General features: G+C 41.5%; 1 protein-coding gene across 6 annotated transcripts in view; it reads right to left on the reverse strand.

Moving 5' to 3' along the window:
• Positions 1-17056, reverse strand: part of ESRRB (estrogen related receptor beta) — a 132569-nt gene that overhangs the window by 113512 nt on the left and 2001 nt on the right. For 2 of the 6 annotated variants that reach the window (XM_084520866.1, XM_084520867.1), the window contains exon 3: positions 12649-12857. In XM_084520866.1, the coding sequence (XP_084376992.1) occupies positions 12649-12650 (2 nt within the window). In that variant the 5' untranslated portion in view covers positions 12651-12857. Of the gene's footprint in view, positions 1-6238; positions 6269-12648; positions 13882-17056 lie in introns of those variants that run through there. The other 4 variants (XM_084520864.1, XM_084520862.1, XM_084520865.1 and 1 more) reach the window with 3 other exon arrangements.

Raw genomic sequence — 17056 nt, forward strand, 5'->3', positions numbered from 1 at the left:
CTGGTTTGTCATACCAGGATGTTCTCAAAAACCACTCACCTCTCCTTTCCGCAGCCTCTCTCAAACTTCAGCTTCTAAAACAATGCTAACAAGGCTCACTTTCCTACTACAACTTACTGCCTCTAGCCTCTTTGTAAAATTTATAGTGCCTTTTCTCCAAATGGATCACAACCACCTTTCCAGATTCTACTTTTCTATAATGGTGACCGAGGATTAATTATGTTCACCCCATCACTCACCTGGAAAGGGAGAAGAAATTACAAAAGAAAAACACTGAATCCACTGAATATTTTTCTAGAGTTTCCTTACTCTGAAATTAAATTCTTAAATATGCTAAATATTCTAGTTGAATACAGCGAGGTGTCTCTTTTTTCATCACTTGCAGAACAACTGATGGTAGGGGAAAAAATCTTTCATGACATGGTTAATTTTTTAGGAAGCCCCAGTCACACTTACTCATTTGAAAAACTACACTAGCATAGCCTGGGGGAAGAGGAGACAGCAGCTATAGGGGTAATATGTGTTCTCAGTTTCAAGTACCTGACTGAAGAAGCAGTCCCTGAATCCTGGCAGATGCAGACTTCCATTGCAGAGCTTTATTGATGCACCCACCATGGCTGCAGAGAGGCTGGCCCAGACCACAGGTGAGGACTTGCCACGTGGCAGCCTCTGGAAAAAGGTCTTCTCCAAGCTTGAGAGAGAATGTCCTGCTCCCCATAAAGAACTGCTACCTGTGTCTAGCCTTGCACCCTGGCCTAGAAGACAGGTTTAAGACACAGAAAGGGATCACAAAACTCAAAGCACAAAACCTTTCAAACAGAAACACAACAAAAGTTACAGAGCAGTGCAAGAGACTGATGCAAAGTGGTAGCAGGGGTCAAAACATTGAGTTTTGTTGCGGTAAGGAGGATTTAGAGATAGGACTCAAGTTCAAAGAGTACTGACGAGTGGAAACAGCGAGGAAGGAAACACAAGAGGAAACTAGAGAGAAAGAAAAAAAAAAAAAAAAAAAAGAAAAAAAAAGGCGAAGAAATTAAGATAGAATTTAAATTGAGTAACCAGTAAAAATTCTGTGGTAACAGAAGGGCTCGAGCTGTAGAACTGTCACCCCAGCACGGCATGGAAGAAAGTTGTGCAAGCAAAGCAAATCAGACAGAAGAAAAAGGACTGAAAGCTAAGAAGCTTTTTCCACTTCTGACTGCTGTGATTCTACATCCCAGAACAGCTGGGAAGCTTAGAAGAGGTAGAGCTACTGTCACAAAATATCTGTAGAAAATACAGGACCACCACTTCCCCCAAATCAGTAGCACATTACTGACAGAAACAGCTTTCCATACTCAGAAAAGATTACAGGCTTCTCCTTTAAGGGACATTTAAGCAGGGAGTATTTTTTCTTCCCTAATGATAGGAGAAGGAAGTGAAGGAGGTCAGAGTTCTGCAGACCTCTTTGCACTCCCTGTGGTCTAGTTAAGGAGACTTAAAAGGATTCAGATTAAGTGGGGTGGCTTTGTCGATTACACACAGAGAAGAAAATGACCCCGTGTGGTAAGTGTTTCCAGGACAGCTGCTCCGTTGGTGAAACACTGCTGCATTCCAGAAATAAACTCCCTACAGTCAAATTAGCAGCTCGAGCCCTCTCTCCGCAGAAACGTGCCTTTACCGAAGTTGCAGCAGTTCCCAGATGAATGGGAAACCAGCAGCATAAATTCCTGCTTGGCTCGACTTTTAAATAGTAAATGGTGCAAACATATTTTTGTACAATATCAGCCTATAGTCACATAATTGTCCCACATTATTGATGGGCTCAAAAAAAAAAAAGGAAAATTGGGAATATTTCTGGCTGGGTTGGAGAGCTACAGCTAGCATAAATCCCCGCCAGTCCAGGCTTGCCATGAGTTTTTCAGGTCTCAGTAGTTATCAGGACTTCAGTGTAAGAGATTTGGGTTTAATTCCAACGTGGGTCAGTACCTACCAGTGCAAAGTATAGCAGAAACATGTAAAAAACAATCAACATTTGAACCAAGACAGGAGGCACTGTTGCCTGGCCTCCTCTAGCTCCCAAAAAGTAACACAGAGCTGCCCTCTCACTACAGAGGTGAATTCTGGGCTGTGAAAGAGAAATTTGCTCAGAAGCCCCAAAGCACACATTCATGTTTTACTGAAGACATCCATTAAGCAGCAAAACTACAACATGACACAGCTTCCAACTTTACACAGGTTTACAGACGGCTGCATTGGAGAAGGCCCATGAAATCTTGGGAGGTGGGGGGGGGGGGGGGGGGGGGGAAGAAAAGAGCCAAAACATGAAACTACAACTTTCAGAAGACAGTAGGGCACGTTTTCAGTGCTCTGGTCTCACAAGGTAGGCATTGGGCAAGCAACAGGCTGCTCCATGTAACCAACGAGTGCACAGAAGTTTGTGAACCTCTTCTCTTTTTTTGCACTGGATCCTCAATTTATAAGCAAAAAATGTTGTGTTTGCCCAAATGCCTCCTCTGTCAGGTAATCAAGAGCTTTGGGAACATGCAGGAAGATGTTCCACTGCATAAGGAAAGTACTGCAGGCCCACCACATCCCCTCACTCACAGATAGGAAAGATGAAGCTGGAAGCATTGCTGTAGTTGCATGGAACAAGCATCAGAATTCAAATAAACTGTTGGATGTTATAGTATAGTTCCCATTTAATTCAACACATCTTCTCCACCAGGCGACACAGCAATGCAATGCTCTTCTGACTCAATACACCACCAAACCAAAGCCCATTAGGTGACTAAACCTTCTGCAGCCCTATGCAGTGCAGAGCAGAGGATGTTACACTTCGAAACAAGCTCACAGCTTCTGCATCGTCTGGTTTTACACATCCTCTAATCCATTTCCTCTTTTCCTTTGCGCCTTTCTCTGCCCTGCAAATTCCACTGCAAAAGGCACCCAGCCTGGGGGAAGGCACACAGTTACTGGTCAAAAAGGATAAAGTCAGGAAGCATCATTTGTGCTGAGCCGAGCCTCACTCCCTGACTGCATTCTCGTATTCACTGCTACTTTCATGGTGGCTTATCTACCCCGGAAACTTCCACAGCTTTGGGAATGTGGCCTGTAACAGCAGAAAACCAGTGTAAACAAAATATAAATGCTACATGTTTTTAATGTGGCATCAACATAAATAGTTCAGAGGCCAGCACTGAGTGACAACACCGGTTCTACTCACAACAGGAGCCATGAGAACAGCCACGCCAGGTGAAGTTAGGAGGTTAGCTAGTTCCATGTTTCATCTCTGATAACAGCCACTACCACATGCTTAGGGGAACACTAACAAGGGAAAATGTTGTTCCTGCTCTTCACCTTGCTGTGCTTTTATGGCTTAGACTGTTCCCTTTAGACCACAATTTGTACTTTCCACTGATAAGACGACGTATTCCCTTAATTCCTTGATATCTTCTTGAGTTCACCCATACCTTTGCTACTGAATGATGCAAAGGCCAACAAATCCCACTGTTTAATTTTGTGTTATATGAAAAAATACTTCCTTTGGTTTCTTCAAAGTCTGCTTCCTAAGAAGTATTAAAAAAGAAAGAAAATGACTACAGCATTAGAATAAAAAGAGGAAAACACATACATGTACAGAGATACTGTGAATGTCTAGCAGAGGTCTCTTCTAGCTAAGAAAGTGGAGGTGCTAATTTTGCAAAGCAAAGAATTAGTCAGACTTTACACAGAGACAAAGGGGTACACTTTTTTTTTTTTTTTTTGTATCTTTTAGTTGAGTGCACAGTAAGTAAAGCCACCTGCATTCAAAACCAACCACACTCACAGCAATGCATTACCACAAATTCCTGTCTCAGTTACCCTCAGCTTTCTTATTGCCACAGACTTCATGACTGACTCTGCTCCCGGTAGTCTCTTGTCTTGAATCAGATTGTAGGGTCTTTAGGACAGAAGTGGTCTCGTAACTAAATGCAGCAGTCCCAAGAGCGGGGATTGTGTCATGATATAAACAACAAGGGCAAAATGGAAGCAACAGTCAAAGCTGCCAGCACAACTCGTAGCCATACACTGAGAGCTAGTTAAACAAAAGTGGAACAGTCACAGCATGGGGTTTATTAAGTAATAGATAATAATTTTACATTACATAATACACAATGTTGCATACTATATTAAACCCAGTACAGTAAGCCTCAAATGTTCAACTACTGATCAAGTCCCAAAATAAACATAATTATATTCTCTTATCCCCCCAACCAACCAACAGAAGAAAAAAAAAAAAAAAAAGGAAAAAAAAAAAGCTGGCTTTACGCTTTCTAGTTGCTCCCTAAAACCTTCAGTCTAGACACTTCTTTCTTTTAAAAGAAAGCTGCAATTTTTCTCATCAATTCCTTTCACATGGTGGAGATGTAAAGTAAAACATCAAGTACAGCAAAGTTGTTGGCAACATCAAAGAAGATGAACTATAGAAATGATATATAGGGTAATTAAATGGCTCTAAGTTATTTGCGTATCTCTATATATAAGCTGGCCTGACTTAATAAAGAAACATTTCACAATAGCTTTTTTGGCCCTCCTGGCTTTCTGCAAGATGCTGTAATCCACTCCAAATGGGCCCAAGCTTTCATGGCTTTCTGACCTGGCTGTGGGAAGCTGCAGAGACCTGTCTGAGCCTCCTTGTAACACAACAACACATCCAGAAATGGAAAAGGTGCAAAGCACGTGAGTACAAAGCAGGGAGAAAAGGAGATATGGAGCACGATGAGCAAGCTGCCCTTTTATTTCTGCAAGTGAGAGTCCAAATTTGTAGTCACCAGAATGGTCTAGCTAAGGCTGTGAGCCAAGCCCAATTTGCAAGCTGACTGCAACTGGTGCCTCAGGGGAAATACTGTGAGAGCTTCCCCAGCACTCTGTGCTGCAAGGAGGGTCCCACAGCCCAGAAACAGGCAGGAAACCGTGTGCCCCCCACCCACGGCCACAGAAGCACCCTACAGACCCTTAAGGCTGCCACTCCATGTGCTGTGCCCTTTGGACATCTGATTCATGCATCTACAGGTATCGGTGTAGCTGAGCAGACAAAAAGCATTGCTCCTCCAGCAGCTCCTGTAGCAAGTCAGTGTTTCTCCTTCTACCACCCTGGGGCCAGAAAGAAATGCCTGACTTCTCAGGGCAGGTTTGAAGCTTCAGTGCAAAGCCCGTGGGATGTTTCATCACCCCACCACCAGCCCATGCAGGTGGCTAGAAGTTAGCACGGGGCTCAGGACCAAGAGTTCAACCACGTTAGCCACTATAAGGCAGTAACGCTTGCTGAGCTGCCTCCCTGCACACGCACACCTCCCTGGGAGCAGACAGACGAGTGGTAAACTTGACACATGTCTAGCACGGGTTTTTTCTAGGATGGGTTAGCAACAGAACAGCTCTGCCTTTGCACTATCCTAGGTAAACAGAGGATGTTGCTGGTACAAAGTGCCTCAAAGTGGCAGGAACAGCATTATCACTTCAGTGCTGTTTCCTGAAGGATCAATAAGCCAAGACAATCAATTCTTCTGGCTAGTCCTTATTCCCCAGGAGAAGCCCCAGCTCCCAGCCCCCATCATTTAACCCTTCACAAACACACCAGCAGCACCAGTAATTGTATCCTCCTTAAACACACACTACATGAGCCCACGTGCCAGAAGAGACCAGAGAGCTGCAAGGAACATGGCCAGGTGAGCAGGGGGTTGCAGAGAGGAATGGCCCATTACCTCGGCTAAGCAAAAACATCTCCATATATCACCCTTTAAGCATGTGTCCTTGCATCCAATTTCTTTGTATGGGATAGATTGTCTCAAAGAAACCATACCTTCAGCTCTCTATCCCCCACTACTTCTCTGTGCAGGGAGTATAGGGCGTTCCCAGGGCACCAGCTGGCACTCACCAAAGAGGGCTGCATAGGCAGTAGATGGCACGGACAGTTATTACAGACCCAGGGCTAGAGCCTGCTACACACAAAACTGAAGTTTAATCCTATATAGCAGAAAAAGAGCAAGAGGGATAGGGAGAAAGCTCAGGATGAATGGAAAAAAAAAATGATTATTTGCACTGTGAAAAAGGGAATAAGGGCTACAGGAAGCAAAACACTGGGCCATACTATGAGTCTGCAATAACACAAAGCGTTTTGCTGTGATCATGCAACTCTCCAGAGGCCATGGAGAGTGGGCAAGCAGGAACCCCATTTAAGATGGGCAAAACAAATCATCACATCAGTGAAGAGACTCACCTTAGGCTGAACAGAGAGTCTGTGTCAGAGCTAGAACTAAAAAACAACAGTGAAACAAATTGCTTGGTATGAAGGTTGGCCATGAATACATTTAAGCTGTTCACAGAGTTTTCTACCTAAAAAGCAGTAGGGCGTGGGATAGGTTCCCAGAAGGACTATTGAGAGGATCCTGATGCAAGGAACCCTTTCCTAGCGTTTGTTTTCACTCACAAAATCCTTGCAGTTTTCCCCCACCCAAAGAAAGTATTAGCCAATGGTTTTGAGAGCAGCCCCACTGTCAGAGCTACAGATTATGGGTCCAAGAAGCAGGACTGAGAAAAATCATATTCACAGGAGCTCTCCAGCAATCTACATGAGTTCACGTCACCAGCAACAAAAGGTTGAAACACCCTATCCTAGGCTGTGGGGACTCAGTGCAACAGGGAAGAATTTCCTACCTACAGGGAAGCAGTAGAAAGAGCTGCCAATGATAGCAGCTGAGAATTTAAATAACCCAGGAGTCCTGGGGGAAAGAGAAAGGCCTGAGGATGGAGAGTAAAGCAAAGAAAAAGAAAGCTGTCTGACAGGCCTGGTGGCAGGCATACCCTCTCTTCTCACCCAGAAAGTCACCCTCCAGACCCTGTGAGCTTTAGAGGGATGTTGCTGACATGCCTGTGTTTTGGTACGTGGCTCCTGGTCATTTGCTCAGGCCTGGTACAAAGAGGTGATCACAGGAGGCTGGGGAAACGAGAACTTCTGGAGTGCATTTCCTGCTGATCCGGTGAACACAATTATGAAGAGAGAGAGAATCCATTCTGAGAGCAGTGTGAAACTCTTGTGAGCAGGATCATTCGCATCTCACATGGTAGAGGGAAGGGAAAGGGCAGCGACTCCTTAATGAATAAAAATAGCCACTTATGCTTGCCTCTCATACACGTGAGGTTCAGGATTTGTAGCTTGGCATATGCTTTCCAGTATTCAAATAAGATTTAGTTATGAGTTTTATCCCATTAGAAAGGGTAGTTTCCCCTAAAGACACAGCCTTTTTTCCTTTTTTTTTTTTTTTTTTTCCTAGAGACTTCCAAACATCCCAAGGCTTTAATATCATTACTTTCAAGTCAACATGGCAAGTAAACCGTGTTCTACGAGTTTAAACAGTAAAAGTGTTTGCTTCCCTGAAATTCCTAAACCACTATACAACCATCTTTTAAATAAACATGGTATAGATGGACAACAGCAAGAACAGAGTTTTACGTAGCTCATGGAAGAGCTGAAAATCATTTTTCAGTTCCCCAGTTCTTCATAATCTGTATGTATGCCAGGCAAAGCTGCACTGAAATACAACTACCTTCAGAGTAAACAGCAACCCATTCATATGATTCAGCATAGCACTGGAAAGGATGAAAAAAAAAAAAAAAAAAAAAAAAAAAAAAAAAAAAAGGAGAAGGAGAAGGAAGAGCAATTTGTCTAAAAGTTAATCAGGGAAAATCTAAGTATAAACTTAGATTTATACTTAGGCCATGAGTACACCAGAACGGAGCAGGAGAAGAAAAGGCTCAGTCAAACAGAAGAGAAAGTGGGATGGGAAGATGGGGAAGGTAGGAAAACAATGTTATACAGCGCTCAGCTCAGCCACAGAAAGCTCATGTCTCAAAGTGATCTGCTGTGGGTGCCTCTTATTAGAGGGAAAGAACACAATTATTATGTATTTCAAATGCATTTAATAAAGTACACTCTAGCTGGTGGTGCTCTCCTCAGCAGGTCCAGGCACAGAGCACAAAGAGAAACGGGCCTCAGGCATTCACATCAGGTCGCAGTTTTAAATAATTTTTCAACTAGGGCAAGGTGCCAACTCTTACCTCAAGGTGCTGCACCCAGATAGACATGTCAGCAAAAACACGAAGTTCAGTATATAAAGGATGACCACCAATACACATGGCTCCAGAGACAAACAGGAACTGATTTTTATTTTTTGCCAGAGCTTACCACCTATGAAAAATAAACCCAGACCTTCATCTCAACAAGAGTCACCAGGCCTAAATTAATACCAAGTGTGAAGGACATCTCCACTGACTTTGTTTGGTTTTACTAGGAGTAAATTAACCTTTCTGCTTGCCTTATCCAAACTGGACGACCTTCTTTGGTGTCTTGTACCAAATGTATTTAAACACAAAACAGCAACAAGAAGAACAAAAAAACCACCAAACCCAGCAATGTGGGGTAACTCCTTGTTGCCAGCACAAAAACCTCTTGTTTTCAAGCTATGCACCTGTGTCAGTGATTTGCAGTCAGAATGCCATAGGCAAACCAGCTATTTGGGGTGTATTCAAGGTTGTTCTCTGTAGATCTTAGAGTACTTTTGATGTCGGCCATATATCATTTTACAGGCAGGGAAACTGAGGAACACAGAGACATGAGTTGGCCATATGAGTCAGAAGACAGCAGGTTTCTATCCTTACTCCTTTTCAGGACACCTCTTTACAGAAGAGGGGCATGATCATGGCACAGCCTTAATTTTGTGCAGTCTGATAGAACTTCTAAGTCCAAGCTCAGAGCAAAAAAAGCCTACTGCTAGCTAGTTGACAACACCCCACTTAGCAACACAGGTCCTCTGCTTGCTGCAGGCAGGATAGCTCTTTCTCAGCAGCAGAAGGGTCTACCCAAGCATTTATGATGAACTCATCACAAAAGCAATCAGGCATTAATTTGGTCAATCATTCCTATGATAGTGAACCCAGTTCTCCAACTAAACTACTTGACCCAAGACTCCAGCTAACCTGGAGGACAGAAAAAAAAAAGCCACCAGACACATTAGTCTATTGAATAGAAGTTGAATAATTTAGATATTAATTTACCCATACTTTTTCTTTTTTTTTTTAAAATAAATAAATAAATAAATAAAAAGTTAGCCAAGAGTTAAATAGAACCAAAAATACAATACATTAAAAATGTATTATTAGTGCCTGGATTTAAAAGGAAGCCCACCTTCCAGTTCTTCCCATTTAGAAGAGCATTTATTTGGAGTTTCTACTGGGCTACAGCATGCACTGCATGTGTCCTGCTTTGCTAAAGGAGAGCCTTTCTGAAGCATCACTTGACTTTGTTTTAAATATCTCACTACAGTTTCCATTTTAGCTCTGTGAGATGATTATTTTTTTCTCACCAAACTGAAGTTATACAGCAGTTGAAAATGCTGATGGCTTAACTGGTTTCTTTCCCCCCCGCCCCCCACCTCCACAGCAGCCCTGAGGGGTTTTAACTCTTTCTGCAGCACTGATATCCTGCTTTTGGAGTTCAATGTTTAACTCGCGCTGGGAGACTCATAAATATTCGGAGTCACTCTCTCCCTCTCTGTTTGATTAGGAAATGAGCCTTTAACTCAATGTAATCCCCAAGCCATTAACAAAAAAGCCCTCAACAGCTCCACTATTAGAATTTCACTCCTAACCCACAGAGGATTGAATTAGATTAACATAACTACCCGCAATCTGAGTTTATTTTCTGTGCCAGATAGAAATGTGTCTTCAGGAAAGGAAAAGAAGAGAGCGGGAGAGCAAGCATAGCATAATGAAACGTAAAAATAGAGAGATGAGAAATAGATGGACAGATGTACAGGTGAAACGATAAAAGAGGTGAGAGACAGCAAAAGCAAGAGATAGCTACGCAATCTTTAATAACTGGCTGCTGGCTTTGGGGGTTTTATTCAGAAGGCCCCCAAAAAACATAGAATTTTTCAAGAAGAGTATTTTTTCTTGATGTTTACTCCATATTCTCAGTGACTTACAGCGAGACACCTGAGCATGCTGTACTCCAGACACCTGTGCAGAAGATTTGGCACAGGTTATATTTATAATTCTCAGGAGGTGTCGTACTCTGCAATGGAAGGAGGGGCATGAGAAAGAAATCTGCATGTCAATCACTACTTTGCCATCAAGGAAACAAACAAACTGGGATGAATAAAAAAGATTTTTCATTCCTTATAAACATATATAATTAATTAAAATAAATTAAATCATGCAACAGCTCTGTGATAACTACACTAAGTCAGTCTTTGGAGGTTCATAGGTGCTTAGTCCACATGAAATGAATCATTAGTGAGACAGAAACTAAATAACAAAGACTTCCTTACACATAATGCATCAAAGTCTTTCTCTAACCACAGATAACTCCATCCCTCCCCTCAAATAAAAGGGGACCCTTAAGCCTTTGATTGGTACACCACAGGGCAGTAGATGCTTAGCGATGTTTTCCAAATGCAATAATAAAACGATACAGCAGGTTGAACAGGGGAAAAGACACATGTGGTTAAAAGCAAAGGATAAAGTCCAGCAGCTATGTGGACACAACTACTGAATAGTCCAAAAAATTCTTAAGACTAAACCTTTTCCAGCTTTATACTCAGAGGACTTCTTTGGGAATGCCTGCTAAAATGTATCATAAAGGAATTTTTGCAGTAATTCCTGAGCGTAGTCATGCTGAAATTTCTCTATTTGTAAGAAGGAAAAGGAGTCAATTTTTATTTTTTGAGTGATAAGACACCCTTTGGCTTTCAATTTTTAGAAGGACCTCAGACCAGCTATTTGATAGATTCTTTGTTAGTTACAGAGTCAGCAATTTTATTTTTTAATGTCTTTCAGAAAAAAAAAAAAATCTACTCTCCTTTTATTACACAATAACATTGCATTGTCACAGAGAGGCAATAAAGGTAATCTCGTGCCAAAACAAACAGAAAGGGGGCTTAAATAACTTAAATATATTCATTTTTAAGTAAAGCAAAAAGCCTTAATAATCAAAAGGAAGCTTTCTATGATGAGAATGGTCAGGCTGACAGTTTTGTTTTATTTGGGGGGAGGGGAGCTTCAGAGCATGCAGCATATTCACTAGAATTATTTGGAGCATTATTTGTGTATGAAAATTCACCGTGTTTATCAGTATCATCCTAAAAGCCTGCCTTAAATCTAGAATTTTAACTGAAAGAAGAAATTATATCCATGATTAAAAACTTAAAGATAATTGTAGTCAGTATTTTTGTTCCTTGAACTTAAGTTAAAAACTCTGAGAATTATAAAATATACATCAAATAAAATAAATAACTGCCTCTTTGTCACATTTCTACTGCCGGTCCAAGCAATTCAGCTATCATCTGTTCCCAGCACTTGATATTTTAATTGTGAAACAGCTCTGGTTTAATTGTTCTATTCTTATTAGACACTTGTTCCATCTAAATTATGTTTAAGTTAAGCTTTGTTTTCCTTCTTGTTGCTTTCAAAGATTACAATGATAGGGAAAAAAGTTTTTATAACATTTATTCCATGTGCAACTTATACTAAATTAAAAATTGAAAATTATAATTCTTGCATTTTGGGGGGCAGATATTATAAGCACAAGAAATCAAGGAATATTTTCCATGCTTAAAAATAAATTAAAACTAAGTTCTGTAAAAGATGTAACCCAAACCTTGGAGGCCAAAATAAAAGCCTCTTTGACTTCCATTATTTTGTCAAAAAAATACGATAAAAGCTATTAATAAAAAAAAAAGTTTGTAAGTAATTATTAGGTCTTGCTTCTCTTCATTCTCCTGCTAAAAATAAATACTCAAAAAGTGTATCATTGTTCAAACCATTTTGCATTTTGGCTGCTTTAAAGCAAACAACTTGCTGGCAATCAGAGGCAGAGTAAGTTCCTTCTTGGATTGCCACTGTGCCGACTTCGCAAAGACTTGCACCCCTCTTTTGTCATTGAAGAGTTGCTTTGGGACTTTTAAAACTGGAGAGACATCAACTGCTCAATGACAAAGGCATTCAGTAAAAGCAAAATTTCATTTTCATCTTCCTGCTAAGAGGAGACTTGATATGCTTTCTTTTTTTTTTTTTTTTTTTTTTGGGGGGGGGGGGGTGGTAAGTAGAGGAAAGGGTGTCACTTGGTTCTTTTAAGACAGGACTGCTGAAGTTTCCAGGTTTGCCTTTACCAGCACGGGATAAATAGCACCTGTCCTTGGTAAGCCCTTAAGCAGAGTTACGTTATACATTGACCTTTTTGGAATGCCAGCAAACCTGACCATTTCTATTCCCAAAACGCAGCCGTTCCACTCAAACTTTCACTTGCTTATTTCCAGAGGAAAAAGGAACTCTCATACAGTGCAACCATCTGATTTCTATAAAGTTCTGAAACCAACTCGTATCCTTGTGGGTCACACTGACCTTCCTTTGACAGGGTGAATATAAAAAAAAATCTACGTTACCTTTAACCACATTATGATGTTACCATAATTTTTAATCCAGATAAAAGGAATGGTGCACAGCAATACTTGGATCAAAAAAACACCACCAAAAACAAAACCCAAACCACAAAAAAAACAAAAAAAAAAAACAAAAAAAAAAAACCAACAAACAACCCCATAAATGCAATAAAGGTAGAAGTTCAGTACTTACATGCTGCAGGCTGAGAGATGAACCTCGAGGCTGGAGTAGAATTTCCCTTGCCCTCAGGTGTTTCTAATTGCTGATTAAATATCTTTTGGTTCCGCCTGCACCAGCCGACAGTCCCCTCTGCGTCTCTGCCTCTCTTTGTGACTAGGACACAGTACTCCGAGTCCCAACCTATAAATAGATCCCAGCTCTGTGATTGATATAACAGGCAGCTGACAAAAAAAAAAAAAAAAAAAAAAAAAAAAAAAAAAAAGAGAGAGAGAAGAAATAACCAGGTCTTAAGCAAAGCAACAGAAGCTGGGCTTTTAACTCTGTGCTGTGCCCAGGGAGGAGTCCCCCACAGTCACCCGTGGGCATCAGAAAGAGAAAGTGCAAGGCAATTACTTTCCCAGCAGCATTACAGCAACTTGAGGCATGTAAAGCGAGTGAACAAAATTCAGTGCACAAAGAAGGAGAGGGAAAGCACGACTGGCGGACTGCATCCAACTCTTCTGCGATTTAACAGAAATAAATGTTATTTTAAAAACAAGTTAGGGATTCTGACAAAATGAAAGAAAAGTTCAAAGTTGAGTTCTGGGGGGTTGGTCCTGGCGTGTTTGTATTTCTGCTGCAGAATAAACTGGGACTAGTGGGTAGGTCAGCAATTTAACAGTTTGGCAGTTTACTTAGTGTCTCAGCCCACAAACACTATTTGATGAGGCTGCTCCTGAAAACAGAACCGAGGGTATTGACAATGCATTGCCTACTGGCTCAGCAGAAATCACTGAGCTCTCACGGACCAAACCATCACTTCTGATCATATCCCTGACTGCCAGGAGAAATCTCCTAACAAGTTACAGGGATCAGCACAGCTCTTTTGTAGAGGCTGGGCTGGGAGTCTATGGTCTGGGCAATGACCTGAGATAAAGCATCAGGAATGCTTTTACCCTGGTCCCCATTAATGGATTGGAGTAATGGCCCTGGACTTTCCATATCTAACTTCTGCAGGTTCTCCTCTTGGACCCACAGTCAGGCAAGGCCAAAAGCTGCTCCAGGAGGCAGCCGGTCCTCCACACTCCTAGATGATCACAGCTGCCAACAGAACCTTACTGGTTAAGCAGTGTCATAGCAAATGGACTCAAAGGCAAGGCAGTTCCAGATGGATGCCAGGAGAAAGGTAGGAAAGTAGAGGGAGAGCAGTCGGCTGAGAGTGAAAGCTGTTTTGCCTCTACACTGCTACCTTTGGCAGTACCAGCTACAAACATCCCTAGCACCACACTCAGCTCTGCAGGCAGAAGTACTAGTGCAGACAGAGTAGCAGATCCACCAGCCTTCTTTTCAACATACTGCTAGGCTTGCTTGTGCTGAGATGCTACAGAAATGCTGAACTCATAAAGAGCAGGATAAAATCCTCAGGCACTAAGCCCATGCTGAACCCCATGGTTCTTTGGCTCAGTGGCTAACAGTACCTGAGCTATTTAAGCTAGTTTAGGCATGTCTACATTGCACTGCAGCTGCTGCTCTTGCTGGAGTGAAGTGAGTTAGTTCAATAGGGGCAGCTATCCCAGCCATCCTAAAGTCAGTCAAGGACCCACCACATCATAGCCAAGGTCTCAGATCAATGTGGCTATTGATTATTTGGGGAGATAAAAGTCAGTTTTTCATTTTGGGCCAAATACAGCTGCATGAATGATTTGCCTCTTGCCAGTATGCTTTGTGTCTAAGCTAGTAGGATTTAACCAAAATATTAAAAAAAAAACAAAAAACAAACAAACAAAAAAAAAAAACACCCTTCTCACAGGATGAGGACCTGATGAAGTGCTGTGGAAAGACTCATGACTTCTAGACATTTCCCTCAGTGGAGGTTCTGCACTGCAAAGTTTCACATGCCACTTTACCACTGCTTCACATCCCCCAGTTTAAAAAAACAGAGATAACAATTCTTAACAATGCACTTTAAAGCACGTGTCTACAGATGAAGACGTACAAATGAAGAAGGGAAAAAAAAAAAAAAAAAACAACTCTCTGATAGGCTGAGCTCTAGTGTGGAAACACACCCTCCATTCCCTGCCAGATTCTGGTCCTTCACCTTCACCTAGTTGAATGATCCACCTCAGATAAAAATTTACCTGACCAAACAAAGCATTTTTTTTTTTGCATTTCAGACCTCTCATTTGGTGTAGTACATAATACGAGGTGTTTTGGGCTTTAACATTCAGAGCTGTACAACATTTTATACCTCCCACTGCTATCAGAAGGAATTTTAGAAGCTCAGTACACAGAATAATCAGGCTGAGGCACAGCATATCAAGGTCCTAAAACAGGGGCACCTAAATCCAGCAGTCACTTTTGAAAAACTCAGCTTTAACAACAGCATAGTCAAACACAGACCCTGAATACTTTACCATTTTCAAGCTGTTGTTTGCCATTCTATATTGTTGACATGTAAATATCTCCAAATATTACACTGTCAAGCCTTGTTTTGTGTAGAACAGTACTATCCCTGCCCCATTACACTGCCATGGACCAAACATGAACCCCATGTCTAAGCTTTGGGCACTTCTTAATCAGGTTGCCAAGAAGCTCTATTCAGTCATCAGGTCCAGGTGCAGTGCTTATCATTGGCACCCCCTATTCTAGCTGAGCAAAATCAGACACACATTAGTCCCCCATTCACCCACTTTCCATCTGGAGGACAAGGGGATGATGAGGACCTGCCAGCATGCAGCTGTTAGCTAGTATGGATAAACCTTGAATGGAGGTAGTATTCCTCCCACCCTCCCTTTTTGCCTTTAGGCAGCAGGAGATGTGACCTTAACTGCTCCTGACTGGGGTACCCAGCAGTTCAGAGACCTCCCTTAGGTAAAACCTCAAACCCAAGTCCCCTGCCCCCATGGCCATCACCTCCTGTATACAAACACCTCTTCATTCCAGGCACTACAGACTCAGGGTGAGGCAGGGAATGCATCCAACAGTAGAGGCCACAAGACTGAATGCCTGCTTCAAAACACTGTAAAAAGGAAGACAGAAGATTTCAAAAGAACCCTCAGATACTTTAAAAAACAACCACCAAAAAAAAAATAAAAAAAATAAAAAAAGATTAACATCAGGGGCTTGTAGAGTCTATAAAGCCTCAACTCTTTCCTTGAGGCACCCCAGGAAAGTAGAAGACATTGTAAAGTGCAAGTACAGCTTTACAGTCTTTTCTGCTTGTTTTTTTTTGGGGAGGTATTTTTTAAAACATCTTGTGCCAGGGCTAGTTTCATCATATGCCTGTATTTCAGTATCAGATTTTGGCAGACGTAAAATTTCAGAACTCATTTTTCTTCAAACACAAGGAGTTTAAGGCTTGCTGCAAATCTGGGCAGAGTTTGCTTGGATACATACATGCCATTATAGAATAATGCAAAATATACTTTCCTCCAGACGATAAAAATAAATACAATTCACAGTTACCCTTATTAGACGAAGACACAGCAAAAACAGTTCAAGCTTGAAAATACTGGGCCAATCAATGGCATCCAATGGAATGCAATGGAATTTTCACCCACACATTAAACCACGCAGATAATCTTTGTCCCTTCTCGCATGAGCCTCAGGATGCTTCTGTGCACATCTGATTTATGTGATGTAAGTGTGGAGCTCAGAATCACTGCTGCTTTTATATCAGGGAATGCAGGTATGAATAAAAGTTTTAAAAGAAACTAAAAGTCCGCTCTGCAATTTCAAAGTCTAGACACAAACTAAGAAGAACAATCGTAAAGCACAATAAAGTTTCACCAGCAGAGTCACGCTACCCTGAAAGTCTTGCAAGCCCAAAATTCCAGGACAGTGCTGTTAGAACCCTGCTGGATTTAGCAAGGTCTGAATTTCACAGATTTCAAACAGGGGCTACTTCCAAGACCAAGAAAGATACTAGAAAAGGATAATTCTTTTCACATATAGGAAGTGAATGTAAAAAAAAAAAAAAAAAAACTATTTCAGGACTGTGAAAACAAAAACATAAGGCATAAACGACGTGCAAAAGGAGAAGTTTGAGTAGTAACATTCCCAGATGCTTGGCACACGTAGTATTACTCATAGATTTGACTTAACAGGTAGTTAAATATACTATGCATTTTGACACAAAACAAGTACTCTGAAAAACAACAGATGCTCGAAAGGAAACAACCGATATTATCGCTGTGAGCCATCCTTATTTGATTTTAATGCTGCAAACTTCTTATTACATCAATACCCTTTGTGCAACCAGTATCCTGAGCAGGATACTTTTGGCAGATGCTGAACCAAAGGGTCCATACGTCTGCATCCAGACCTTACCAGACCTTTCATCTATTCCATATACCTTTCATGGTGCGTACCATGCTGTCTGTCATGTCGAGTCTGTTATCACCAGAGGAAGTCACACTGCTTGGTTAACATATTTGTAAAC

This window comes from Aythya ferina (genome assembly GCF_964211825.1).
Source record: "Aythya ferina genome assembly, chromosome: 5".
Taxonomy (NCBI): domain Eukaryota; kingdom Metazoa; phylum Chordata; class Aves; order Anseriformes; family Anatidae; genus Aythya; species Aythya ferina.